The sequence below is a fragment of the Stegostoma tigrinum genome, chromosome 18, assembly GCF_030684315.1.
Source record: "Stegostoma tigrinum isolate sSteTig4 chromosome 18, sSteTig4.hap1, whole genome shotgun sequence".
Classification (NCBI taxonomy): domain Eukaryota; kingdom Metazoa; phylum Chordata; class Chondrichthyes; order Orectolobiformes; family Stegostomatidae; genus Stegostoma; species Stegostoma tigrinum.
In genome coordinates, this window is record NC_081371.1 from 12,014,783 (window position 1) to 12,041,884 (window position 27,102).

General features: G+C 42.4%; 1 protein-coding gene across 1 annotated transcript; it reads left to right on the plus strand.

Annotated features, from left to right (window-relative positions):
• Positions 1 to 256: 256 nt before the first annotated feature.
• On the plus strand, positions 257 to 27,102 carry LOC125461033 (synaptophysin-like protein 1). Its single transcript, XM_048549338.2, has 5 exons — positions 257 to 530; positions 13,163 to 13,284; positions 15,042 to 15,237; positions 21,519 to 21,707; positions 25,440 to 27,102. The coding sequence occupies exons 1-5, from the start codon at positions 462 to 464 to the stop codon at positions 25,569 to 25,571; spliced, it is 708 nt and encodes a 235-aa protein (XP_048405295.1). The 5' UTR covers positions 257 to 461; the 3' UTR covers positions 25,572 to 27,102.

Consider the following 27,102-nt stretch of genomic DNA (forward strand, 5'->3'; position numbering starts at 1 on the left):
GTTGCTGGGTCTTTCTCCCTGTGTGTCTGTAGTTTACCTGTTGCTGGGTCTTTCTCCCTGTGTGTGTGTAGTTTACCTGTTGCTGGGTCTTACTCCCTGTGTGTGTGTAGTTTACCTGTTGCTGGGTCTTTCTCCCTGTGTGTCTGCAGTTTACCTGTTGCTGGGTCTTTCTCCCTGTGTGTGTGTAGTTTACCTGTTCCTGGGTCTTTCTCCCTGTGTGTGGAGCTGTGAAGCAGTGTGCCTGTGAGCCGGAAGGAGGAGTCTGCCTGCCTCTTGGCCCCTTTCCTGCGGGAGCGGCGGCGGGAAGCAGTGCCTGGTGGAGAGGAACTTACTGCCCAGCAGGAAGTGAGGGCGGCGGGTACTCCCAGGTAGGAGCCGCAGCACGAGGCAGCAGTCCGTCGTTCCCTCCCTGCCCCTCTCACTCGTTCCTTCCGTCCATCCGAGCCGGGGTGCGGACACCAATGCCCGCGATGCTGCTGGACTTCGGGCCCCTCAAGGAGCCAATCGGCTTCATCAAGATCCTCGAGTGGGTGAGTAGATGCTTCCCTCCTCCCGGCTCTCTCTCAGGTGAAGGCCGCGGCCTGGGGCCTGCTCCCGGCTCGGCGATGGGACTGCTCAGTGCCGCCAACTCCAGCCCGGGGTTGAGCGGCCTGGGGCCTGGCTGCGGGTCTCTCTCTGTGTCCCGTGTCCTCCTCCTCACAGGCCCCCGGCCCCACCCGGGCCTTTCGGGTGTAACCCGGCAGCAGCTTTCAGTGATGGAAGACGGTGCAGAGAGAGAGAGACAAAAACAGTCAGTAAAATGCTTCAAAAAGAAAGAGTAATCTTTAATTTTGAAATTTGCATTTTGGGCAAAATTGACTTCTGGCTCATCCGCTGCATTGCAGTGAAATTTTGAATTAAATTAATAATTGATTGTTGAACACTGACTTCATTGGTGAAATGGTGAACATTTTAGTGTTAGTCATTCATGTTTGTTGGTAATTTGGTCAGCAGTACAGCACAGATAATGTTTGACATGCCTTCATTGTATTTTATCCGGACAGTTGTGTTTTTATTACCTTAGCCATCCTTTCTGAAGGTGCTCACCCTTCGCAGTGACCACCATCAGTCGTAAGAACTATTGTTCTTCTGAGATTCAGCCTCAATGCTGCTCAACCAACAATGTGTTGAGGTGTTATAATGCTCCACATTCAAGCAGATCCATTTGGTTCAGTTCTCCTCATGCAGTTCACTCCCTGGATTTTTGACTGCACTGACTCTTGAGTGAACCTGATCCAAGTGAAAATTGGTCTCTGGTACCGTAAATATTCTCAGTGGTTTAAATGTGAGGTGACACGTTCACAATTCTGATTGATCGCTAGATAACTACAGCATGGACTGGATTGTGTAAATAGGGTCCTTTTTGGTGATTAGAATTAATTTTAACAATTCTCTAAAGTACAGTGAATGCTTGGTGTTACAGTCGTTGTCTTCGTAGGTATAATTGTTCAATAGTGTAAGCAAGAAGCTTTTAATGTTGTGCCACATTGGGAGTTAACGGTGAAGTGGGTATCTGTGCCTAATTGCTAAATTTCTGGTTTTGAAATCTTCTGCTTGTGGTTTTGTTTGACATCTTGCGCTTTAGATTTGTTTTATGTTTGAAATCACAACCACAAAACTAGCAACTGCTCAACTTCTAAGAGTTAGATGTGCAACCCATTAATAAACTTACACATTTGTATTGTTGTAATTCTTCTTGTCCCTCAGTTGGTAGTTTTGGAGACTGTGGAACTCTATTCTTCTGGATAAGCAACTCCATAAGGAAGTGGACAAATATTGATCAGTCTTGTAACAGCTTCCATTTACATTGAGTTGTAAAATTATGTCAATGACTATACGACAAAAATAAACCACGTAACACTCCTTTATAAACTGTAACTTCATCCCATGATTATCATTTAAGTTGCCCGTTTTCAAAACCAAAATTTTAGTGGTAAAGAGTTGAGAATTTTTGAAAAATTCACTTGAGATGTTGATGTCAGTGACTGAACCAGTATTTATTGCTCAGAGTATTAAAAGTCAAGCACAATGTTGTTGTTGGTCTGAACTTGCATGTAGATGAGACCAGGAAAGGATGGCAGATTTCCTTCTCTAAAGGGCACCAGTAAACGAAGTAGGATTTTTTAAAAAAAGCATCCACAGCCTTTTACTTCCATTTTGTTTAAATTGAATTCAAATTCCACCATCTGCCATGGTGGGATTCAAACTCATGTCCCTAGAAGGGTCGAGGCCCGAAATGTCAGCTCTTGTGCTCCTGAGATGCTGCTTGGCCTGCTGTGTTCGTCCAGCTCCACACTTTGTTTTCCCGAGAAAATTAACCTGATGTTAGAACATAGAACATAAAACAGTACAGCACAGAACAGGCCCTTCAGCCCACAATGTTGTGCCGACCATTGATCCTCATGTATGCACCCTCAAATTTCTGTGACCATATGCATGTCCAGCAGTCTCTTAAATGACCCCAATGACCTTGCTTCCACAACTGCTGCTGGCAACGCATTCCATGCTCTCACAACTCTCTGTGTAAAGAACCCGCCTCTGACATCCCCTCTATACTTTCCTCCAACCAGCTTAAAACTATGACCCCTCGTGCTAGCCATTTCTGCCCTGGGAAATAGTCTCTGGCTATCAACTCTATCTATGCCTCTCATTATCTTGTATACCTCAATTAGGTCCCCTCTCCTCCTCCTTTTCTCCAGTGAAAAGAGACCGAGCTCAGTCAACCTCTCTTCATAAGATAAGCCCTCCAGTCCAGGCAGCATCCTGGTAAACCTCCTCTGAACCCTCTCCAAAGCATCCACATCTTTCCTATAATAGGGCGACCAGAACTGGACGCAGTATTCCAAGTGCAGTCTAACCAAAGTTTTATAGAGCTGCAACAAGATCTCACAACTCTTAAACTCAATCCCCCTGTTAATGAAAGCCAAAACACCATATGCTTTCTCAACAACCCTGTCCACTTGGGTGGCCATTTTAAGGGATCTATGTATCTGCACACCAAGATCCCTCTGTTCCTCCACACTGCCAAGAATCCTATCCTTAATCCTGTACTCAGCTTTCAAATTCGACCTTCCAAAATGCATCACCTCGCATTTATCCAGGTTGAACTCCATCTGCCACCTGTCAGCCCATCTCTGCATCCTGTCAAGGTCCCGCTGCAGCCTACAACAGCCCTCTATACTGTCAACGACACCTCCAACCTTTGTGTCGTCTGCAAACTTGCTGACCCATCCTTCAATCCCCTCATCCAAGTCATTAATAAAAATTACAAACGGTAGAGGCCCAAGGACAGAGCCCTGTGGAACACCACTCACCACTGACTTCCAGGCAGAATATTTTCCTTCTACTACCACTCGCTGTCTTCTGTTGGCCAGCCAATTCTGTATCCAGACAGCTAAGTTCCCCTGTATCCCATTCCTCCTGACCTTCTGAATGAGCCTACCATGGGGAACCTTATCAAATGCCTTACTGAAGTCCATATACACCACATCCACAGCTCGACCCTCATCAACTTTTCTAGTTACATCCTCAAAAAACTCGATAAGGCTTGTGAGGCATGACCTACCCCTCACAAAGCCGAGTTTCCTTCCCTAAAGAACTCTAGTGAGCCAGATGGTTGTTTGTTTCGGCAATGGATTCACGGTCAGATTATTAATTCCAGATATTTTGTTGAATTCAAATTTCACCATCTGCCCTGGCGGGGTTCAAACCCAGATCCCCAGAGCATTACCTGGGTCTCTGGATTAACAGTCCAGCAATAATACCACGAGGCTGTCGCCTCCCCCTGCTACACCCATCCAGATGCCTTTTAAATGCTGTAACTGTACCAGCCTCCACCACCACCTCTGGCAGCTCATTCCATACACGCTCCACCCTCTGTGTTCCTCAATACCTGTGCTCATCGAAGAGAGAGAAAAAAAAATTACCTGCCTCAGCTTTAAAATTAACAACTTAATCTGATATCTCCTGCCAATTTGTGGAACAGAATTCTACCGCCCTTTGTGTGTTAAGCTGCTCCCGAACGCTCTGGCCCTCAGACTCTGTTCCCTCGTTCCAGAACCTCCAACCAGTGGAAATTGTTCACTTGCCCTGCCTTGTCCTGTTAACATCTTAAAGTCTTTGATCAGATCACCCCTTAGATTTCTAAATTCTAGAGAAAAACAGGCCTCCCCTTGTAACCTAACCCTACACTTCCAAGAGTAGTGGGAGCTGCAGATGCTGGAGAATCCGAGACAACAAGGTGCGGAGCCGGATGAACACAGCAGGCCCAGCAGCACCAGAGGAGCAGGAAGGCCGACGCCTCAGGTCCAGACCCTTAGATTTCTGAAGAAGGGTCTTGGCCCGAAACGTCACCCTCCCGCTCCTCCGACGCCGCCCGGCCCGCTGTGCCCATCCAGCTCCACACCCTGCCATCCCAGACCCTCCAGCATCTGCAGCTCCCACTGACTCTAAGAATCTAGGAAGGTGGTTCCCCTGGGCTGGGGTGTCTAGGAAGGGTCCGGGCTCGATACGTCAGTCTTCCCTGCTCCTCTGATGCTGCTCGAGCCCCACACCTGGTTATCTCCTATACTTCCAAGTACCATCCTTGTCAACTGATGGAAACAGTTGTTTTGTTATCCACGCCCTCTTTCCCCTGCGGACTGAGGCAACAGGAGGGAGTCGGACACTTGCAAGTTGTTTCTTGGCTGCATTGCTCCCCTCCGTCCCCAGGAGCATCCTTCCACACCTTTGGGAGACATTTCCAATAGCATCACCCACCCCCCTGGAAATGCGGCAACCAGCGGTTGGGTTGGCTCTAGAGTGGGTTTGGAAACTAGTTGTGGTGTTTGTGTGTGAGGGGGAGGGGATGGGAGGGTGGAGAGTGGTGCCAGGTGGGAGTCAAAACCATGTCTTAAGGCTGTGACGTCAGGTGGTGGGCCCCACCAGTTGTGGAGGGTGCGTTGCCCTTTTAAGAGGCCTCCCTGATCAGCTTCAAGTCGCGCCGCGGTAGCTCGGGGCCCCGGAGCCCCATGTCGTGGCAGGACCCGCTTGATGTCTCTCTCGTCGGCCACGATGATGGAGTCGGAGCTCGGCGGCGGCGGCGGCGACTCCTCTCTCGCCTGGGCCCCGGCATAACTCGGCTATCCCCGGCCGGGAGACTCGCCGGCTCCCCGACCGGAAATCCGGCCCCTGCTTCCGGGAAACCCCCCCCTCCGACGGACGGGACCGCGGACACCGGCAGCGCGCATGTCCAGCCCCGCCATGCCGCCGGCAACGCGCATGCCCAGCCACGCCACGCCGCGGGAAACGCGCCTGCACCTTGGCCTCAGCACCACAGGACCGCCGGGTCCGGCGTTGCGCGTGCGCCCTGCCTCCCAAGGTCCGCGCTGGACCCTGGACGTTTTGCTTGGTTCTGGACTACTCGTGAATTACTATTATGCCACTGCCTCCCGCAGTGCATCAGCAATCTGCATAATTTGTATTTAGTAGCTTTTTAAAAATTTTTCAATAGATATACTCCTACATCATCCACGTTTAAACAAAATAGAAAACACCTACCATTCCTGAGCCAGTTTCATCTTCCTGTATAAATAAGCCAGTATAAATAATCATTGTAAACCAAACTTTACTATCTGAACTATTTTGTAACGGTTTCTGTATTTTCAAAGAAGAATTTCTTCAGAATTTAAGCACATGTTTAATCTGATACAGTTGTTAGCCTTATTTCATTTCATTGAATGAAATGGCATAAAAGGAGGTCATTCCTTAATCTTTATGTTGGCTTGCTGAAAGGATCACCAATGGATTCAACTGCCCTGTTGTGTCCACATAGCTGTGCAATTTTTGTCTTTTTTTAAAAGTTTATTTCCAATACCGTTTGAACGTTTTTTTCAATTGAATTTGCTTCTTTTTCAGTTAATGAATTCAACAGCATCACACGTTAAATATTTTTCAACACTACTGGCTTTGTTGGCTATCAACTAAAATCTGTGCTCGCTGGTTACTGACCCACCTGCTGTAGGAAACACTTGAATTCAAAACCCTCATACTTCTAAATGTTGTACATTTATATTTATGTTGGAAGTGAGGTATAGGAACTGGCCATTCAGCCTAAACAGTATCTGCTGGTCTTTATGCTGCACTCAAGCCTCGGAATCCCCTTCCTAATGGCGTTGTGAGTCGTCCTGCAGCGGTTCAAGATGTCAGCTCCACCACCACCTTTTCAAGGGTAACTAGGGACAGGCAATAAATGCTGACCAGCTAGCGACACCCCCATCCCATAAATTAATTTTTTAAAAATTCCATATCTCCACCTCTAAATTGATCATCACAGGCCTTGAATGTCTGTGATTGGTCACTAGGTTCTGGTAGTGGTGACGAAAGCCAAGTCGAACTTGGGAACAGCTGATAGTTACATGATCATTTTGGGTAGTTGGTTGAGAAAGTTACTGGCTTTATAAATGAAGAACAAATGTGGTTAGAGTTAGTATGTGAATACTGGGGAAGTGTAACCTCTGGGTCCGAAGGCAGGTGCTCAAATCCCACCTGCTCCAGTGGTGTGTCGTAGCCCGTCAGAACAAATTGGTGAGGTCTTCTTTTGGGTCGGAATAAAATTCTGACCAGAAAAACATTTCTAACCAACATTTTAACCTCTAATGTTTAATGGTGCCTTTCTCCCTTGTGTGTAATTAACTTTTCCTTAAATGTATTAAGCAATTTGTTCAGATCCTTCCTGTGGTAATTAGTTGCATATTCTTACCTCTCTGGAGAGGTTGTTTTCTGGATTCTCTAGCTATTTCAATCTGGTTATAAAGGTGTCTATTTATGCATTATTGATGAGAGAAAACATTCTCTCCATCCAATCTTATCAAACATTTTATAATTTTAAAGATCTCTATTTGGTCAGCTGTCAGTCTTTCATTTTCAGTTTTGTGGGGTTTTTTTGAAGTTAACATTCCTCCTCATTTCTCTTTGTTGTAGTTATTCAGACAAATATAATACCCGACACAGACCTTTTCAATATGTTCCCCTCAATCCCTCGACCCCGACCATCACGCTATGTATTGAAATTTGAGAAGTGTGATTCTCACTGGTTAGTCAAAAATAAGTAGAGGCTTTGCCTCTGCCTGACATCTAAAGGAGGTGTTGAGTATTATGTGAGGCTAACATTTAACTTGTGCTTACGTTGCTGGCCCAAATCCAACCCAGGTAGAGTCATAGAATCATACAGCATGGAAACCCGTCCTTCAGTGAATTGGCTGTCTCTTTAGAGAGCTATTGTTTCTAAGCTAACTGTAGCTTAATCTTGAGATTATTTAAACATTTTTGAAATGAAATAATTGAGTTAAGTAAGGTATCTGAGTTAGATACTTCTGTGGGATAGAGTGACTATGAAAATTATTGCTGGGAGAAAGGTTGACTTTTCAAAACTCGCTAGGTTGACTTTTTTGTTGAAGAGCTTTCCAACTTTGTCATCTTTTGTGTGTGGTAAGTTTGTGTTGTTGCTTTAAAAGTAATTGATAGACCCGTGTCAATATATTCAGGTGACTTGCTGAAGGAGTAGCGCTGCAAAAGGTTGTGATTTTAAATAAACCTGTAAGACTATAATCTGGTGCCATGTGACTTCTGACTTTGTTCGCCCCAGTCCAACACCAGCACCTCCACATCAGTATGTTCAGTGACTAATCATCATGTTAGTCAAACTTCAAAAATAAAACTTGTGAACTATTGAGCCAGGTTTCATCCTGAGATCAGACTTGTCCAGTATTATCAACAGCTGAGATCATAATATTGTGCACAAATCTACGTCTTTGTTTCCTGTCCGTTAGCCTGTTCAGTAATACAATTGCTCTGTCTGACTGATGTATTGATTTCAGAGCTGATGTATTGGTATTCACAGTGTGATCACTCACTTACTTCTGATGGTTTTGACTAAGTGTGTGTATTGTCAGGTGTTGATTCCTTTAAGAACTCTGATTTGATCTCTGGTGTAAAAGTCTGGATTTCAGGAAGAGCATGTGGTCAAGCTGGCTGAGAGATTAACTACAAGTAAAAGGACCAACAAGTTTAACTAAAGCTGTCATTTCTCGGGTGGCTTGCTATTTAAACAGCTTTGAGAGTTTAGTACAAGCTGGTGTGGAGGAACATCTCTGTCAACAGAATTCACTTGAAATTCTGCATACAGGCTGAAAGAAAGACCTTTGTACCTGAAGGAATCTGCTAGCAGTGAGTTGTATTTCTGGCATAGCCAAGCTGAGGGTAGACCAGGGAAGGAGTTTTAGATACAGCATTCTATAGTTGAGGGACGCTGGAACTCAGATTTTAGATGAGGTAGTTATGCTTAAGACATCAAAGATGTCCAACGATGAGTGGAGAGTTCATGATATGAAATTTGATAGGCGTACTTTATAAGAAGTAAACTGAAGGCCCAAGAAATCATAATCTGTACAAATTCTTACCATACTTTAACTGTGTGGTTAATCTTCCAAATTTTTGATTAGCTTTTGGGAGTTTCAGGATGCAAGTCTAATCCGTCTTGGAGGGAAATGGGGGTAAAACATTTGATATGGATTGTAGGTAGTTATGTTCATTGCATTTTAGTGTCTCTTACCGAGCAGGGTTCTATGAGAAGTTGTTTCAATCACCAGGGCTGAGAAGGGGATCACGGAGAATCTGGTGCTCATAGGAGGAAGAGCATCCAAAGAAGGGTCTGGTGAGAAGTGACCAAGGAGGATTCTTGGAGAGCTTATTTCAGTCACCAGCACTGAGAAGGGGATCATAGTTATAGGTCAGGTGCTCAGGAACCAGATTTGCAGACTGATTGAATAGTGCCCAGAGAGAGAGAAAGGACATAGTTTTTATATTTATAGTCTGCTAGGAATGGACAGTGGGAGCGAGAGACCTTTGGTAAGCAGTAAGGTTGTGTCATCAGTTCCTGGATTTTGGACTATAGTTGCAAAGGTTTGAAAAGGCAGGAGAACCTGACTCCATGGAATGCTTCTCCCGCAATATGTAGGAAATGGGGGACACTTCCAGTGTCCATGGTAACTGTATTCAGGATGTCTGTTCAGCTCCTCATTGCCTGCGTGGAGTACCCAGAGCTATGGGTGGGCTCAGTATGGAGCATCCATGAGGCTGAGAATGTTGTGGATAACATATTTAGCGAGGTGGTCACGCCAGTAAGTGAAAAACTGGGTCACCGTGAGGAAAGCAAGTAAAGGCACACAGGCAGCGCAGAGTTCCCTTGTCGCCATTTCCCTATCAACAGGTATACTGTTTGAGACAGTGTTAGGGGATAGCCTCTCAGCAGCAGCCACTCAGTGGCAGCTGGACTGGCACCATCACGCAACAGGGAGGGTTGAAGTGTAGGTGAGCAGTGGTGATAGGCGACTCTATAGTAGGGGCACAGGCATTTATGTGGCTGCAAGCAAGACTCCAGGATTATGTGTTGCCTCCTGGGTGCCAGGTTCAAGGATGTTTCTGAGCGGGCATAGGATATTCTGAAGGGGAGGCTGAGCAGCCAGAACTCACGGTCCCAATGACATAGGCAGAAAGAGAGATGAGTTCCTGCAAAGGGAATTAGGTAAGAAGTTGAAAAGCAGGACCACTAGTGTTGTAATCTCAGCGAGGCAAGGAATAGGAGAATAGTACAGTTAATAATGTGGCTAATGAGCATTTGAGATGTCTTTTGGGGGAGGTGGGACTTGTGCAACCCATCCTGCTTGTACCTAAACTGGAGGGGCACCAATATCCGAGCAGGAATGCCCGTGTCACTAGGGAGGGTTTAGGCTAGTGTGGTTAGGGGCTGGGAACCAGAGCAGTAGGTCAGCAAGTAAAATAACTAAGGAGTAGTCAGAGACTGAGGCCAGTAAGACTTAGAGGAAGAACAGCCATGGAGAGATTTCTGAACACAGCAGGACTGGTTGTCTGAGGTGTATTTGTTTTAATTTGAGAAGTGTGACAGGTGAGGCAGAGGCAGTGAGAGATTGGATTAATACATTGTAACTATAATGTTGTAACTATTACAGGAACTTGGTTGAGAGGGACAAGTGTGTCAGCTTAACGTTCTGGGATTTAGATATTTCAGGCGAGATAGGGAAGGACCTAAAAGAGGGTGGAGGAGTTGCAAGATTCCTAAGTGAGAATATCTCAGCTGTACTAACGGAGGGCATCTTGGACAGCATGTTCCTGTGAAAATGAAAGACAAGGATGGCAAGATTTGGGGATTTTGATTGACAAGAAATTGGGAGCTTGGCCTAAAAGAAGAAGGAGGCAAAATGTGGTAAGGTTTAGCAAACCGAAGACAGAGCCCTTCACGAGTATGAAGAAAGCAGGAAACAACTCAAACAAGGGGTCAGAAAGACTCAATGAGGCCATGGAATATCTTCGGCAAATCGGGTTAAGGAAGATTCCAAGACATTTTATACATCTTTAAAGAGCAAGGGGGCTGCTCAGGAAAGGGTGGGCCCACCCAAGGACAAAGAAGGCAATTTATGTGGTGGAGCTGGAGGAAGTGGGTAATGTCCTTAACAAATATTTTGCAATGGTATTCACGAAGGACAAGGACATTGGGATATGAGTCTTGAGAAGAGTATGTTGATATTCCAGGTTATGCCAATATAAAAATGGAGAAGGTGTTGGCTGTTTTGAAAAGTGTTAAAGTAGACAAATCCCCAGGAGCTGATGGAAGCTATCCCAGAAAGCTGAGCGAGGCAGCCGAGAAATTGCTGGGGCTTTGTATGAAATCTTTGTCTCCTTTGTCACAGGAGAAGTCCTAGCAGTCTGGTAAATAGCCAAAATTTTTCTTTTAAGAAGGACAACAAGGATAATCTGAGAAATTATAGCCTGATGAGCCTTACATCAGTGGTAGGGAAATTATTGGAGAAAACACTTAGGATTTACACATAAATGGAAAAATATGAACTTTTATTAACAATTGGCAATATGGCCTTGTGCAGGGAAGGTTTTGTCTTTTAAACTTGCTTGAACTTTTTGAGGAAGTGACAAAGATGGTTATTAAGGGCTGGGCAATAGCTGCTGTCTATTTGGCCTTAAAGGCTTTGATGAGGTCCCTTGTCGCTGATACAAAAGCTGAAGTCACGAGTGATCTGTGGTGAATTAGTAAGATGGATACAGAACTGGCTTAGTCATGGGAGACAGTAAGTAGTGATGGAAGGGTGTTTTTCTGACTGGAGATAAGTGACCAAATGGCATTCCGCAGGGATTAGTGCTGGACCCACTATTGTTTATAATATGTGAAATCATTTGGAGGAGAATGTAGGTGATGTGATTAGTAAGTTGGTGGATGACACACAGTTTGGAGCTATGGATAGTAAGGAGGATTGCCAGAAGATACAGTAGGATACAAATAGACTGGAGACTTGGCAGAGGAATGGAAGAGTTTAATCAGGACAAATGAGAGGTGATGCATCTTGAGAGATCTGATGCATGAGGGAAGTTTACAGTAAATAACAGAACCTGTTGTAACATCATTATCCAAAGGTGTCTAGATGTACAGGTCCAGTTTCCTGAAAGTGGCAGCACAGTGGACAAGGTGGCTAAGAAGGTATATGGCATGCTTGCCTTCATTGGTCAGGGCATAGAGTATAAAAGTTGGCAAGTCATGCTACAGTTATATAGAACTTTAGTTTGGTCATATTTGGAATGTTGTGTACAGGTCTGGATGCCACACTACCAGAAGGATGTGGAAGCTTTGGAGAGGGTTCAGAAATGGTTTACCAAGATGTTGTCTGGTTTGGAGGGTGTTTAGCTATGAGGAGAGATTGGACAAACTTGGTTTGGTTTCATTTGAACATCAAGGGATAAGGAGTGACCTGTTAGAAGTTTACAATATTATAAGGCAAGTAGAGAATGGAGAGTCAGAGTTATTTTTCTTCCACAAGGTAGAATTGTCAATTACTAGGGGACACAGTTTTAAGATAAATGGGAGTTTAAAGGAGAAACGAGAGGCAAGTTTTTTTGTACACAAGTTGGCTGAAATGCAATGCCAAAGGAGGTGGTGGAGATGGATATAATAGCAACGATTAAGAGGTACCTTGACATGTATATGAATAGGCAGGGAATAGAGGGGTCTGGGCAGAGGAGAGGCAAAAGGTTTTCAAGTTTAGAAAGGCAACATGTGTTCTTTGTTCTTGTAAATCGCTAATCAATTTCAAGTTCTTTTTGATTGTTCAACCGTCAACCTTGTGATTTCATCTTCTTAGTAAATGATTGGACTTTAGTATTCTTGAAAAATCTATTGAAAATGTTACTAGTCTACTGAGATCAAATTCACAGCAGCAATTGTCTCGTCAATAAAGTTGCAGTAGTTAAAGTATCTGGCTCTAACCTGTATGGCACAAATTTATTTTCATTCGTCAGGAACCATTTCACTCGAATGTTTTGACTGACATGGTTTTGTTGTCACTGTTTGGAAAATCCAGCCCAATCTCATACAGGTTGGGGGTTAAATTCAGTATGAGGCTAGTTGAATAGTGACTCAGGAGTTAGGTTGTATGTTTAGTACTCTAACTTTTCCTGATTAACAGTTTACATCATTTCATCCAATCCCTCTGAAGCCTGTGATTTAAATCGCAGACTCTCAGAGGGTTCCACGCTTTGCGGATTTGCCCATTGGGATCTTTAATCTCCAGGTAATTCCTTTAGTGTCTGTTGTGATGTGGATTCTACGGGGTCCCCAGTGCAAAACCTCATTTACATTGGAATAATGACTGTCTGACCATTAGAAAATCTGGGCCTTTACCTCAGGAATTTTGTCTGATGGGATTGTTCAAATATTTATCATTTATCCATAATATTTGAAGACTGTGATGATTAGATATCTTGCTGTGTCTGTTCAACAAAAAATAATTTACTGAGACAATATTTCTCTTCAGCACAGTTTGCTTGTCTTTTATCATATTTGTGGGCTTTAGGTTGTGCATAGATGATCAGTGAGTCTCAGAAGTGTAAGTAACCCAACCTCTGTACAGTGCCACATTTGATAGTTTAAAAGCTACCCAGAGGATTATAGAGGTAATTTGACTAGCTAAGAATGAACTAATTTTTTAAAGTTGGTCAACATTTAAACTTGTTTTTTTTCATTAAATGGATTTCTGATTTTTGCTTTAAATTTCAAACCTAGATATTTGCAATTTTCGGATTTGCAACATGTGGTGGATTCAGTGGCAAAACGGCACTGAATGTGAAATGCAAAGATGCCAACGAGACACAGTTATTTACAGCGAACTTCCAATATCCATTCAGGTTAGTGTGCATTGGCCTTTATTTTTGAAATACTATTAATGGTGTCAACTCAACTTTTATGAGTTTAGTTTAATTGGTGCAGGAAATGTAATTTTGCACTCCCTTAAATTGCTTTCAAGTTTTGCTGTTCAACAGGCAAGTTTAATTTGTCAAATTTCTATGCAAGTTTAGCAGTTGTTTGCAGTCCTCTGATGTTTCAGCTAAACTGAAACTTTGAGATTTTGTAACATTTTGCCTCTGTTGTACTATGCAATGTTGAGCATCTTTTTGCATGTGGAAATTCTTTTTCTCCCAAATCTGTTGCCTGACCCTCTGTGTGCTGACTGGACAAATAATTGCATATGAATATGCAAACATAGATTTGAAAAATCATGTGTAAGAAGCGATGTTGACAAAGGAAAGAAATGAGAAAGAGATAACAGTGTGGAGTTGGAGGAGCACAGTGGGCCAGGTATCATCAGAGGAGTGGGAAAATTGGTGTTTTGGGATGGGGGAGGGGGAAGGGACCTCTGAAATAAATAGAGAGGAGGGTGGGAGAAGGTAAGTAGGATGATGATAGGTGAGTGCTGGTAGGCAGTGGTGGGGATTGGTCAGTGAGGTGGGAGGAGCAGATAGGTGGGAGAGAAGATGGGTGAGCGATGGAAAGGTTGTGTCAGGTCAAGGAAGCGGGGATGAGAGGGAAGGTAGGTCATGGGATGAGGCCGGTGGTGGAGAGATATTGAAACTGGTAAAGCCCGCATTTAGGCGATTGAGCTGTAGGCTCCTGAGGCACAATATGGGGTGCTGCTCCTCTAGTTTGCAGGTGGCGTTGTTGTGACACTGGAGGAGGCCCAGGATGGACATGCCGCCCAGGGAGAGGGAGTGGGAGGGGGAGTTGAAATGGTTCTCCACCAAGAAGGTGTTGCCATTTGTTGCAAACGGAGCACAGGCACTCTACAAAGCAGTCTCCCATTCCCTGAGACTGCTTTGTAGAGGCAGAGGTTCAGAGACCACTTTATTGAGCACCTGTGCTCTGTTGGCAACAAACGATAACACCTTCCTGTTGCGAATCATTTCAACACCCCCTCCCTCTCCCTGGGCAACATTTCCATCCTGGGCCTCCTCCAGTGTCACAGTGACGCCACCCGCAAACTGGAGGCGCAGCACCTCATATTCTGACTCAGTGGAGGGGTGGGGGGCCCTACACTCCAATGTTCTCAATGTGGACTTTACCAGCTTCAAAATCTCCCCACCCCCTGGCTTTATCCCATGTTGAACACTCCCTCTCATCTTTGCCTCCTTGACTTGACACAACCTGTCCATCTTCTCCCCCATCTGCCAGACCAACCCCCAGCACTCCCTACCTGCACTCATCTATCACCATCCCACCTACCTTCCCCAGCCTCACCCCTCCTCTCTCTATTTATTTCAGAGCACCCTTCTCCCTCCCCCATTTCTGAAGCAAGGGCCCAACCTGAAACATCAACTTTCCTGCTCTTCTGATGCTGCCTGGCCTGTATTCCTCCAGCTCCACACTATTATTTCTTACTCCAGCATCAGCAGTTCTTACCATCTCCAAAAAAAATGAGGTAGACTTATCTCTAACAGGAATATATTGCTGAGTGTTTCAGTATTAGCATTTGTAGGAGAACTTTCATGTTTATTAGCCTAGGCTGTTGAGGATGACACATCTGCGTATTTTTGAGAACCAAATAAGTAGGTAGCAAGCGTAATTGGTGTGTAAAAGTGATTTATTGAATTAGTTTGATATTTTCCAGGTTGAACACTGTTTCAATCATTCCCAAGAATACCTGCAATCAAACTTCAGCCTTCTATCTGTTGGGAGATTTTTCATCTTCGGCTGAGTTTTTTGTTGCAATTGCAGTATTGGCCTTTATCTACTGTACCGCCGCCCTTGTTCTCTATATCGGGTATCTCCACATCTACCGGGATGGCAGCCGGGGACCGATGATTGTAAGTAACTTGGGAACGTTTCCATGAACTCGCCAGTAGTTTGACTTTACACGTCATTATAATATGTCATTATACCAGCTTCAAAATCTTCCCCACCCCTGGCTTTATCAGAGAACCTAATCAAGTTATAACTGTGTCACAGGTTGAAGTTTTCAGCCCTTAGCAACCATAAGCCAAAAGGAATAGATCAGTAGGGATAAAATGAGGGAAGGCAATGGCTCTTGGCACCATGGAAGCGCTCTCACCTCTGGGCCAGGAGGTCTTGGTTCAAGTCCTACCTGCTCTGGGTGTGTGTCATAATATGTCTGAACAGCTTTATTAAAATAACTAAGCAGGGGAGGGGCAATTCATTCAAGGCATGGTGTATAGCTGACAGAGCATTACCATGGATTTGCCTCTGTTGTATGGTGCTAGCAGTTATTTGATCTCAGTCCTAACTTTAGCTGGTTATGCTGTAATTGGCTTTTGCACAGACACGTAGCAAATTGCTTATTTCTGTCAACCAGTTGTTTATTTGAAGCCCTGTATGGTTACAGATGCCCAATGTGTTTTGCTTTTGGTTGCTTTATTCAGTTTCCATATACCTTGTTTCCGATGATTTGCTTTGAATGAACCAATACGTACCATCATCTGATAACAATTTGACTTTTCTCTGTAAATGGGAACTGGGAGTATTGTAAGTATTAGCCTTGCCTTACAACAAATGAAGATCAAAATTCGTATAGTGTTTGGAAGATTTAATTTATAATGTTAAAACCAAATACTCCAGTAATATCAGACTTCTGCCATTGGTGACTGTATTCCAGAAGCATGCAGCACAGATCTGTCCCTGCTGAGACAGGACTAAAATATAGTGACTGGGGCTTGGCAGGGTGAATCTTCTATTATAAAAAGCTTCCAGCTGTATTCCCTTTACTCACTTGTCATATTGATATGAAATTCAATACTAGTCAGGGACTCTGTTCTGTTGCCATTAATAGTAAGATGTAATTGCATGATGTCAGTCATTAATTAACACTGTACTCAGCTTGCTAATGTTCTGTACCATAAATCAATTTCAAAATGTAATGCGAATTTGAGCAACTTTGTTGAGATGACTTCTAAAGTAGTAAATGCCCTGATACCATTCTAGTAGTTTGATTTATATTGTGTTGGTCAACGTCATATGCATGGCACTGTGCCTTTAATGATTAAAATTTACTTCTGAATCCTCCTTAAGGAAATGCTGATTTCTTTAATACAAGAAAAAGTCTAAAAATATGAGTCCAAAAGTATCCAATTAGTACAGATGTTTTAAGAGTTGATACTGTGGCTGATGCTAATTGACGCTTGCTCAGTTTTCCTACAGAACAGCCCATAATGCAAAGAAGCACCTTCAATACCATCTCCAAGTTGGGAAGATAAGTTGGAATAGATATGAGTTACAATTCAGCCTTTTAAAATTTGGCTTTAATAGCTTCTAGAAGATTATAGACTGATTATCGCACAGAAAGGAGGTTTTTGAGTCTTTATTGTGCCTGTGCTTTTTTTGTGTAGCAGAGCATTCCATACAGCTCCCACCCTCAAAGCTCTCCCCATGTCTGAACAATTTTTAAATTTAGAATAGTTATTATAGTCTTTTTTTCATGTTTCATGTGTGTTAATGATGCACGTCTATCACTGTTATATGTTTGTCTATTTGTATCTGCTTTCTTTCATGTTCTTTGTATTTAAATTGCTGTTCTGATCCACGATCTTTTCTCATTCGTGACCAAGTCAAAATGGTAACAAGATTCTTCAGGTTTAAAACAGTTTGTCATTTTATTTCCTGCTGCACAAATTTAAAGGATGCATTTAAATTGTGGTAAGTTTTATGGCATTTACTATTTCACCTTGAGAAATTTATTGTGTAATTAGGGAATTTGTTCTGTTAAAAATTTCCAAATAGCTGAGGTATTGTTGGTTGATCTGTTTCCGTCTGGTGTTTATCCAGGGTGCGATCGTGAGGTATTCCTCAGTTACTTGCCTATGTGGGTATCTAATGTGAGCCAGCAAAAATAGTGTTGCAGAAGGCTAGCTACTCAGTGTGGGTACTTCCAGAAGCCTGGAGACATTGCAGTGATTGTCTATCAGCATAATTTGATGCTGGCAGCTGTGAAGCAGTGTGCTTTAATTGACTTTTCACAGTGAATGTGGTCTACACAGCGTCTTGTCCCAGGTTTCCTTTTTTTTAAAGAAAGTGTTCACTGCAGCAGCTAGGGCAGCAGGGATGGGGAGAATTTTAATAGTTATACTGAAGAGTGAGGAGAGAAAGATAATAGGCATTACTCTGCAGCATTATAGCAAACAAGGTGATCCTTGTGCCTTTTGATTACATAATTTTATCTTTGACAGTGTGCTTCATGTCTGTCTGGCTGTGTTCAGTGGAACATGTCATCTTAGATGTCTTGTTTCAGTGACTTAAAACTGTGCATGTGGCAACCATCTTGTGTGAATTGATGCCTCACACCTTGTGTGTGTGAGTATCTCCTGTGACAGCAGGATGCAGTAAGGTGCTCTGTTCCTTAGGCCTCCACTTGCTTTTTGAATTGTATTCTTCTGGGTTGCAGGAGCATTCTTCACATTAATAGTTTTGTGTGCTTCCACTAGTAACTATTGACTTTCCCCTCAACACTTCAACTATTAATGTCAGGTTTGTGTTAGGAGACCCTCACTAACTTGATGTAATAACAAGACACTGGCCTGGCTATATAAACGCTATCCTTTATTATTAAGCAAGTACAAGCTGTGGAGGATCGCTGTACACAACCTGGTGCAGAGTGCTGAGTTCCATAAGCAATTCTCCTCGAACAGCGGACAGTCCCCACTTTTTTTACTCTGTGTATGAATTGGCTAATACAAAAATAATACTACATTCGGAACATAAAGAGGACAAGATACAGTATTGATTGTTCGGGATGTGACTGACAACAGCAGGGTGTGTTATTAAGACACCGAAGTGACAGAATGCGATTTCAAGCCACTGAAGTGTCTGGCTTGAACGAAAGGTCACTGACCTGACCATTTCAGTGTAAACAGAAGTTTCAGTCCTTCACAGAAGTTTCATCCACTTACAGAATTACAGATGTCTCACACCTTTACAAATGTTTCCCACCCAATCCTATTCAGGCAGGAAGTTTAAGACAGTTTCTACATACCCCTGGGTAGGAAGATAAGGAGCATAAATATTAAAGGGATATTATCCCATTAACATCTCATTGAGACATACTTTACTTTATAACTGTCTTGATAATTTTAGAATTCTCATGATAACCCCTTATGCCTGTATTATTTTCTTTCTGTTCAGACATCTGCACTCCATTTAAACAGTTTTACAGTTGGATCTGTGTGTTTTACTCTATTTCTGACTGTCTTCGTTCTGATTTATTCCTCATTAATATTATCCGTTTGTAATCTTTTCAAACTTTGTCAACGGATCCATGATTAAAAGGTTAACTCTGATATTCTTACCATACCAGCTGTCCGACCTGCTGAGTGTTTCCAGGGCTTTGTTTTGTGAGCTTTGCCTTCCTCTTTTTATGTGCAGTGTTGAATGCACATTTCCTCAGTGATACTGGATAGCTGTCTTTCTCTCATGGAATGGAGGTTGTTGCAGTTTTAATTGATGAATCTAAAATGTGAAGTAACACTAATGGAGCGGGTTACGTTTGTCTGTGTGCTAGCCTTATCGCTGAAGATTACAGACCATGCCAGTATTTGCAGAACTCTCTCTTTGCCTGCTGTATTGCGCAGTATGTAAGGGATTTTTCACTTTGAGTAGTGTAAAGTGGTTTATAATGTAACTGTTAGTTAAATATTCAGAAGTATTACTTGGCAAAGGTACATTGTAGGTGAAATTCATTGTAAAAACCCACTATTTATTTTCCCCGGATGTCCAGTTTTTGAAGACTGTGTACACATACTGTTCTTGCAGCAGCTGTGCCTAAAGTCTTTAGTTCATTTCCAAACTGACCCTAAATTACAAGGAGAATCACTGTTCAAGCCAGCACTGTTTGGCTCCAACATTAGTACCTGGACCTTAAGTTGCCCATGTGCTAAACTGTAAAAGTTCCTCAGGAAAGCTGTCCTTTTTAAAAGTGTTCCTTTAGTCATTTGTCCTAATGCTACTATGAAGCATCATCGGGTTGTTGACTACATTTAAGGTGCTATATAGACGCAAGTTGTTTTGGGATTGCTGATCAGTCTTGTATGCTGTGAAATCTTTCCCATGGTTAGCCAGTAGAATTGTATAATGTGACTTTTTGACCAAGTTAAGTTCTGTGTTTTGTGGAAGTAGTGTGTGAGAAGAAAGTGACCTGAAAGGATGAAACAAGTAGTTTTCATGTTTAATGTGGGATTGCTTGTGCATATTTTTTGTCTCAGTAGTTGTCTTTCCTGAGATTGGGCTTGTGTAAAACAGATGCCAAGTGTATGACTTACTATTGATCTTTTTTTTGAAAGTACCAACGAACTCATTCAAAAGTTGTGCTTAGATTAAGTGAAAGGATACTGTGCCAGAGTCATAGAGATACACAGCATGGAAATAAACCCTTTGGACCAACTCGTCCATGCCAACCAGATATCCTAAACTGATGTAGTCCCAATTGCCAGCATTTGTACCATAGACCTCTAAACCTCTCCTTTTCATGCATCCACCCAGATGTCTTTTAAATTTGTTGGAGGCTGGCAAATTACCACTTCCATACACGGAGCACCTTCTGTGTGAAGAAGTTGTCCCTTATGTCCCTTTTAATATATTTCCCCTCTAACCTTTAAACTTGTGCCTCTAGTTTTGGACTCCCCTATCCTGGGAAAAAGACCTTGCCTATTTACCCTATCCATGCCCCTCATGATTTCATAAACCTCCATAAAGTCACCACCACCACCAGCCTCTGCTCCGTAGAAATTCAGTCTATTCAGTCTGTCCCCTTTTAAACTTTTAATGCTTGACATGTAAATAAAGTTCACCAGGAATTAATTATGAATTTCATATCCAACAAATTTTAAGTAACTAATGCACAAGAAGTTCATTTTCCTGTTTTGGAAATGTTTCAAGAGGTGACCGTGGTCCAGGCAGTGAGAGTTGGTAATCATTTATGTGCTGCAAACTTGGTTCTAACCTGCCAACAGGCTGTTAGAATGAGGAAACATGTTTTATCTTTGACAGTGTGCTTCATGTCTGTCTGAATGGCTGTGTTCAGTGGAACATGTGATCTTCCCCCTTCCCCCTTCCAGCATCCCTCCCTCCCTCCTCCCTTGATCACCAATTAAAGCGAGACTAGGAAAGGTCATGCCTGCTTGATTTTAATTTTTTTTCACAAATTCTGGGATTTTCTTATGGAAATATTGCACAATGGTTAACCAATCTTTCACTTCAGTTTGTAGCTGCCAGTGGTTGCTGGATGACCAGGATTAAGTTGATCAAATGTGCTATAATCTTTATCTGTTTGTTGTGACGTAGCCTGTTTGTCTGCTAACCAGTCCCTGTTTTGCTAGTCTCCTTCCAAGCCCTCTTAGTTTTTGTTTCATTTGTATAATCTTTCATCTTCATTCAACTTCCCCTTTTGAAATCAGGCTGCTTTTCGGCCCAACCATGTCATCTGGTAACGAGTTCCACATTCTAACCACACTTTAAGTAGGAGAAACTTTGAAGGTGTTATTGAATTTTTTTAGTGATTTTTATATTACGTTTTTTTTGCCCCTGGTTTTGATATCTTTTTATAACAGCAACGTCTTCACCATGTATGCTTCATCCAGTAATTTTAAAGATCTTTCCTGGCTCACCTTTTGCTGCCTTTTATCTGGTGGGGAGAAAAAACCTTTGCCCATTCAGCAATCCCCTCATGGACATAAACTCTCCATTCTGGGGTCAGTCTTGTTAACGAGTTCCGTTGAGCAGCAGTTGATCCCCAGAGCCAATCCTGAGTGTGTTTCACAGGTTCGTCTCCTTTTGTGTGTTGTTACCGTTTTGAAAGATAAACAGAAGGCTGTGGAGGTCAGATAAATATAGAGACTGGGGGACAGGTCAGGAGAGTGGGGTTGAGAAATATATCCACCATGGCCGACTAGTGAAACATACTTCATGGGCCAAACACTCTAATTCTACTCTATCTTATGGTCTAAAGCTGCATTCATTTATTATGAGAACCATGCTATTTTGTTATGTAACATTTCCTATTTGATGTGACCACATTAGAGCAGAGTGAGGTCACGTTATTTTTCAGTGTTTTCAATTGCGCTTTTCTTTCCTCATTGTTTCCTAGGATTTTGTTGTGACTGTTATTTTTGCCTTCTTGTGGTTGGTCTCCTCTTCGGCTTGGGGGAAAGGTCTGACTGATCTGAAATACTCTACAAACCCAGAAAACATCATAAAGAATATTGCATTATGCAAAGAACTGAATCAATGTACTCCAGGAGGCATATCTGGTGTGGGAAGCTTGAATGTTTCTGTGGTATGTGCCCTTAATTTTATTTGATCTGTGTCTACCTATCTTGTGGTTATTTCCCTGCAAGCAATTCAAAAATTTAGGTAATTGAGTTGCTGCTCAAAACATGCATTCGGTTCAGAAAATTATCAGCGTGCTCTTGGGGGTAGCGGAAGGAAAATCACTTTGGGAGAGTTACGTTTTTAGCGACTGCTTAATGTGATCTTCCTTTGGCTGCTTCTGATACCATTGTATCAATGTTTTGTGTGATTTGTATCGTACTGTCATTGGGTGTCTTTTAATCTGAAAACTACGGTTTTCTAATTCCACGAGAGAAGCCTGGCTCTAAGTGTTCTGAGAGTGATGGGGTGCTGCCTCAACTAATGCTCACAATAGAGGCCTCCATCATGTCATGTGTAATTGTCTTGCAACAAGTTTGGGTATAGCTCTGCAGCAAAAGAATGAGATCCATTACGAGAGTGAATCTCATCCCTAACTTTTGCTATGTCATGTAAGAGATATTACTGGCATTTGACAGCTGCACTTGTACTCTGGGGAAATTTTACTACCTTTTTTAACCTTATTGGACATGCCATCAAAATAATAATCCAGACAGAAATGTTCCACTCCTAACATGGATGCTGAGGAATTTAAAATCAATTAATTAATCAACTTGATTTTTAAAAGCTCATCTCAGTAGTAGAGACCATGGCATTGTTGGATTATTGTAAAAATCCTTTTGCTTAAACAACATCCTTTTTATTCGGGGAAAGGATACCTGTTATCCTTGTTTAATTTTTAACAGTATGCGGTCGAATCTGAACCAGCCTCCTAAATAGCTTAGCAAGGCACCAAGTTGTAACCAAACTACCAAAATTATTAATTATAATAAAACCCAATGACCAGTCTGCTTTGCCAAGTCCTCCATCAGTATTTGGGTTGGACCAAAATTGGGTCAACAAAAGCTAACACCTGCATCATAGCTTTCAGTTGGTATTCCAGACTCAACCTCCACTATTGCCATGTCTCATCCCTTTGGATGGGCCCATCAAAGGTATATCAGTTTAATGACAGATAGTAATGTAAGAGAGGGTCTGGATCTCCTCCCTTTGTCTCCAGCTCCACAAATGATTTTTAATTCTTTTGGGATGTGAGTGTCACTTGTAAGGCCAGTGTTTGATACCCGTCCCTAATTGCCCTTGAAGAGGTGATGGTGAACCACCTTTTTCTAGCTGTATCCACAGGCCTGTTTGGAAGGGTATTTCAGGAATTTGATTCCAAAACAATGAAGAAACAATTCCAGGTCAGGATGCTGTGCGGCCTGGAGGGGAACCTGCTGGTGGTGACTATCTCTCGTGGTTCTACAGTCCTTGTGCACCAAAGATACTGATGGTAGAGCATTCTATAATAGTGCCATTGAAAGATATGGGGAAGATAGATAGATTATGTCTTGCTGAGGTGGCCGTTGCTTGGCACTCATGTGACAATGTCATTACATAAAATCTGATAAGGAAACCTCCTGCTAATTGACGGTTCTTGCAGTTCCTGAGTACATGCATCATGCTGCTGCATATTGAACATCACGATACTTCTTCCAAGCATTACCTTCTAGCAAGGGCCCAGATTATACTTTGAATGGGGCCATCTTCATTTTGATCCCTAACCCTGACACTAACTCTTGCCCATCAGGAATGGCTTGGTAACACCACTACTCAAAGAATCGTACGGTACACAGCCTTGGATCGTTGAATCTGCACTGACAAGAAAACTGCTCTAAATCAATACTAGACCCATCTTCCAGCCCATAATCTTGAATATTATGACCTCTTAAGTGCACATCGAAGTACCTTTATTCTTCCAAACATTGTGATTTTTTTTCACGCTAAACAGCCTCCCAAGCAGTGCATTCCAGATTTCCCACCACCGTCTGCAAGTCAACATTTTATCCCCTTCTAATCCCTTCTAAAGTTCCTGCCTTCTCCTTAAAACTAGGCTCCTTCATTAATGACCCTTCAATGGGACAGCTGCTTCTTGATCACCCTTGCTATGTCCCTCATAATCTTATAAACCTCTATCAGCTCTCTTCTCAGCTTTCACTGCTCTTAAAAAAAATCTAAGCTTAACTAGTACCTCTTCAGAGATAAATGATAGACATCGAGCTGAATGTCCAGTATAATCCCTCCAGTGTAATCACATCCTCCTTTAAAGTGCAGTGACCAGAACTGAATGCCAGCTGCAGCCTAACCCAAGTTTTTTGTACAGCTGTAATATAACTTCCCTACTCTTTTATAATCTTTGCCACAACTGATGAAGGCAAGTGTCCTGTATGCTGCTTTAACTACCCTATTAACCTGCCCAGCAGCCTTCAGGGATCAGTAGACAAGCACCCCAAAGTTTGTCTGTTCCACTGAGCTTCCTAATGTCCTGCCATTCATTGAGTGTTCCATTGTCTTGTTACTTCCTCCAAAGTGTATTACCTCACACTTATCAGTGTTAAATTCCATTTGCCAGTAATCTGCCCATTTGACAAATCCATTTATATCTTCCTAGGGCCTAAGACCACCTCCCTCACCACCAACCACCACCCAATCTTTGTGTCATCTCCAAGCTTACTTATCACTATCATGCCCACACAGTCTTACCTACACCATGTAAACAGTTATGGACTTGGCACTGATCCCTTTGGTATACCACTGGACACTGACCTCCTTTCTCACAAGTAGCCTTCAACCAACACCCTCTGTCTACTGGCACTAGGCTTGTTTTGGATCCAAATTGCAAGTTACCTTGAATATCATGTGTTTCTACCTTCCTTAGTCTCCCATGTGGCACCTTTGTCAAAGGCTTTGCTGAAATCCATATAAACCACATCAAATGCACTGCCCTCATCTACACACCTGGTCACCACCTCAGAAATATTAAACCAGTTTTGTTAAGCATGGTCTTCCTGTGACAAAGCCATGCTGGCTGCCGTTGATCAAATCTTGTCTGTCCAAGTGGAGATTAATTCTGTTTTGCAGAATTTTCTCCAACACTTTGCGACTGCTGATGTGAGACTCACTGGTCTAGAATTGCCTGGTTTATCTCTATCACCCTTCCTGTAAAGTGGAAACACATTAGTTGTCCTTCAATCCTCTGACACCTCCCTGTGGCCATACAGGAATTAAACATTTGGGTCTTCCTTTTGTATTCCAGGCTACTGTGGGAAATAAATCATCTGCAGCTGGGTATTTGTCCACTTTTTTTAGGCCCAACAAAACCTCCAATATCACCTCACTCCGTATTGGACTCTGATTCTCGGTCTGAATCTTTGTTACAGTCTGCATAAGATTATTCCCCCTGATATCTGAAGCCCTCTTCCCTCCTCAGCCTGGGAGTAAGGGGATGGTGTATGATTAGGTTTTGAGTGAGAAAGAGCACACCTCATTTTGTCACTCTCTTTAGACAGTATAGGTTTTCCCAGTGCTGTCTGATTCTGAACAAATATCTGAATACCTGTGGAGGAGGAGATCGCAACATGCAGATACTCTCTTCTTTGTCCTGAGGTCTGTAAGCTACGGAGGCCTTCCAGTTTTTTTCTTACAGGACCATGTAGTCATTATTTTTTTTTTCCTCTTTTCCCCCGAAATCCTGATCAGGAGCGCATGATGGCCTGTACAATTCTTTGTTTTATAAATGAAACTTTAATTAGCCTTAAAATCAAGTTGAGGCTGTTGCTGTGTCACTTCAGTTTGATGTATTTTAATATTTCCTTTGCAGGTGTTTGGTTTCCTCAATGTGATCCTGTGGTGTGGAAACGCATGGTTTGTGTACAAGGAAACCAGTTGGCATACTCCACCACAACCTCAGCAGGATCCAGCAAATGTGGCACCACCACCACAAAACCCATAATTCTGCAGATGGAAATTTGTTGAGGCATGTGTTTCTAAACTCACCACAGCATACAGTAGGTTCCATAATCACTCATAACACTGCATAAGCTTAATGGGAAAATGCATCTGTTGTATTTGCTATTTGTGCTGTTGTGTCATATGCCTTTTTGATACGTTGGGGAGAAAAAAAATGAATGTGTGTAGTCCTATTGAAGTTGGGGTTTACAATGAAAGAATGTGCAGACATTGTCAGTGATAATGTCAATAATGTTACACCACACATGTAACACAGTGAAGCCCTTTCAAGATCCATCTAATATGCCAGCTATTTTCTTCCTTGGTTGGTGTTTGCAGAGTTTTTATCATGCACACTTAGGACTTGTAATGATCAGTAACTGACTACCTGCCAAATTCAGTGTTCTCCTATCTCAAGAAATATAAAAGACTTAGCTTGCATATTTACAAGCCCTTATGGATTACACAGAACAGCAGATTTCTCTTAAGTCTCTTTCAACTGAGGAAAAAGTTCGACTTTCTGTTTTTAAGGTTATCTTTCAATGGTTAGTCTCTGACTACTTCAACTATATTGTACTGAATGAAGATAGCTTGGTATGTGAGTGAAATTGATCTTTAATGGGCTGTGCTGTGTTACTCAATTCAAGCCATTGCAATGAGAAATATTTTTACTACAATACTGAAAAGTTATCTTTTTTTGTTGCTTTGTCTACTTTCTTGTACAGAAATTATGGAAAGTGTTAAAGAAATTATTTTTTGTCCAAATCTGCATTGCTTTTTTGACAGGGGTGTTAAATCATTAAGTTTCCTTGGTGCAGTACTTGATAATAAATAGCACTTTCTCAAGTTTAATGTAGTCTTGCTTTGGGCTTGCTTGATTTGGGGTTTTTCTGTTTAGTAAAGCGAAAATCCTAATTGTCATCATGATCCACTTTCATTGTAAATTACGTGCCTTATAAAATGAAAGTCATTTGGTTAAGCTTGAAAATGTATACCTATCCAAATCCTTGCTTGCTTTCTCTCAGTCCTGAATTTTTTATTTGCTGGTGCTGTTACTCCTTGGTTAAGAGCTGATGGCAAGTTGTGGTAAAGAACCAAATGTATTTGAGCTTTCTTTTTATATCTACATACGCACACTGCCTCTTTTTTGAATTTTTTTTTGGAACTGTGCTTTTCTGTTAATTCTCTGCTTCGTTAGAAGCTTATGAAGGAGGCAGCAGAAAAGGAGGAAAAAAAACGTGATTCGCCTCATAGCAATTGTCAAATTTATTCATGTAAGAATTCCAGATTTTCACCGAAGTCCCAAGTGCCTTTTCCTTATCAGACACTGGCTTGTGTTTTTGAAAATGGAATTCTCAGAACTGTCCGTGTATTTAGTTGGTGCTGCTGTAAGACATACCATCAGCTTAAAGCTGCGTCAAGTATTTTGCCAAACTTGATGAATGCTTTGGCCTCATGAGACGGTCTGTTCAATTTTAAAGGCCTCTGTTTAAGAATTCAGGAAACACAAATAAAAGATTTTCTGTTGACATAAA

Excerpts from the sequence above, each read along its gene's own strand:
- LOC125461033 (XM_048549338.2), top strand. The coding sequence starts at position 462 with ATGCCCGCGATGCTGCTGGACTTCGGGCCCCTCAAGGAGCCAATCGGC. Across the intron at positions 13,285-15,041 it reads AACTTCCAATATCCATTCAG|GTTGAACACTGTTTCAATCA; the intron begins GTTAGTGTGCAT and ends GATATTTTCCAG. Across the intron at positions 21,708-25,439 it reads GAAGCTTGAATGTTTCTGTG|GTGTTTGGTTTCCTCAATGT; the intron begins GTATGTGCCCTT and ends TTTCCTTTGCAG.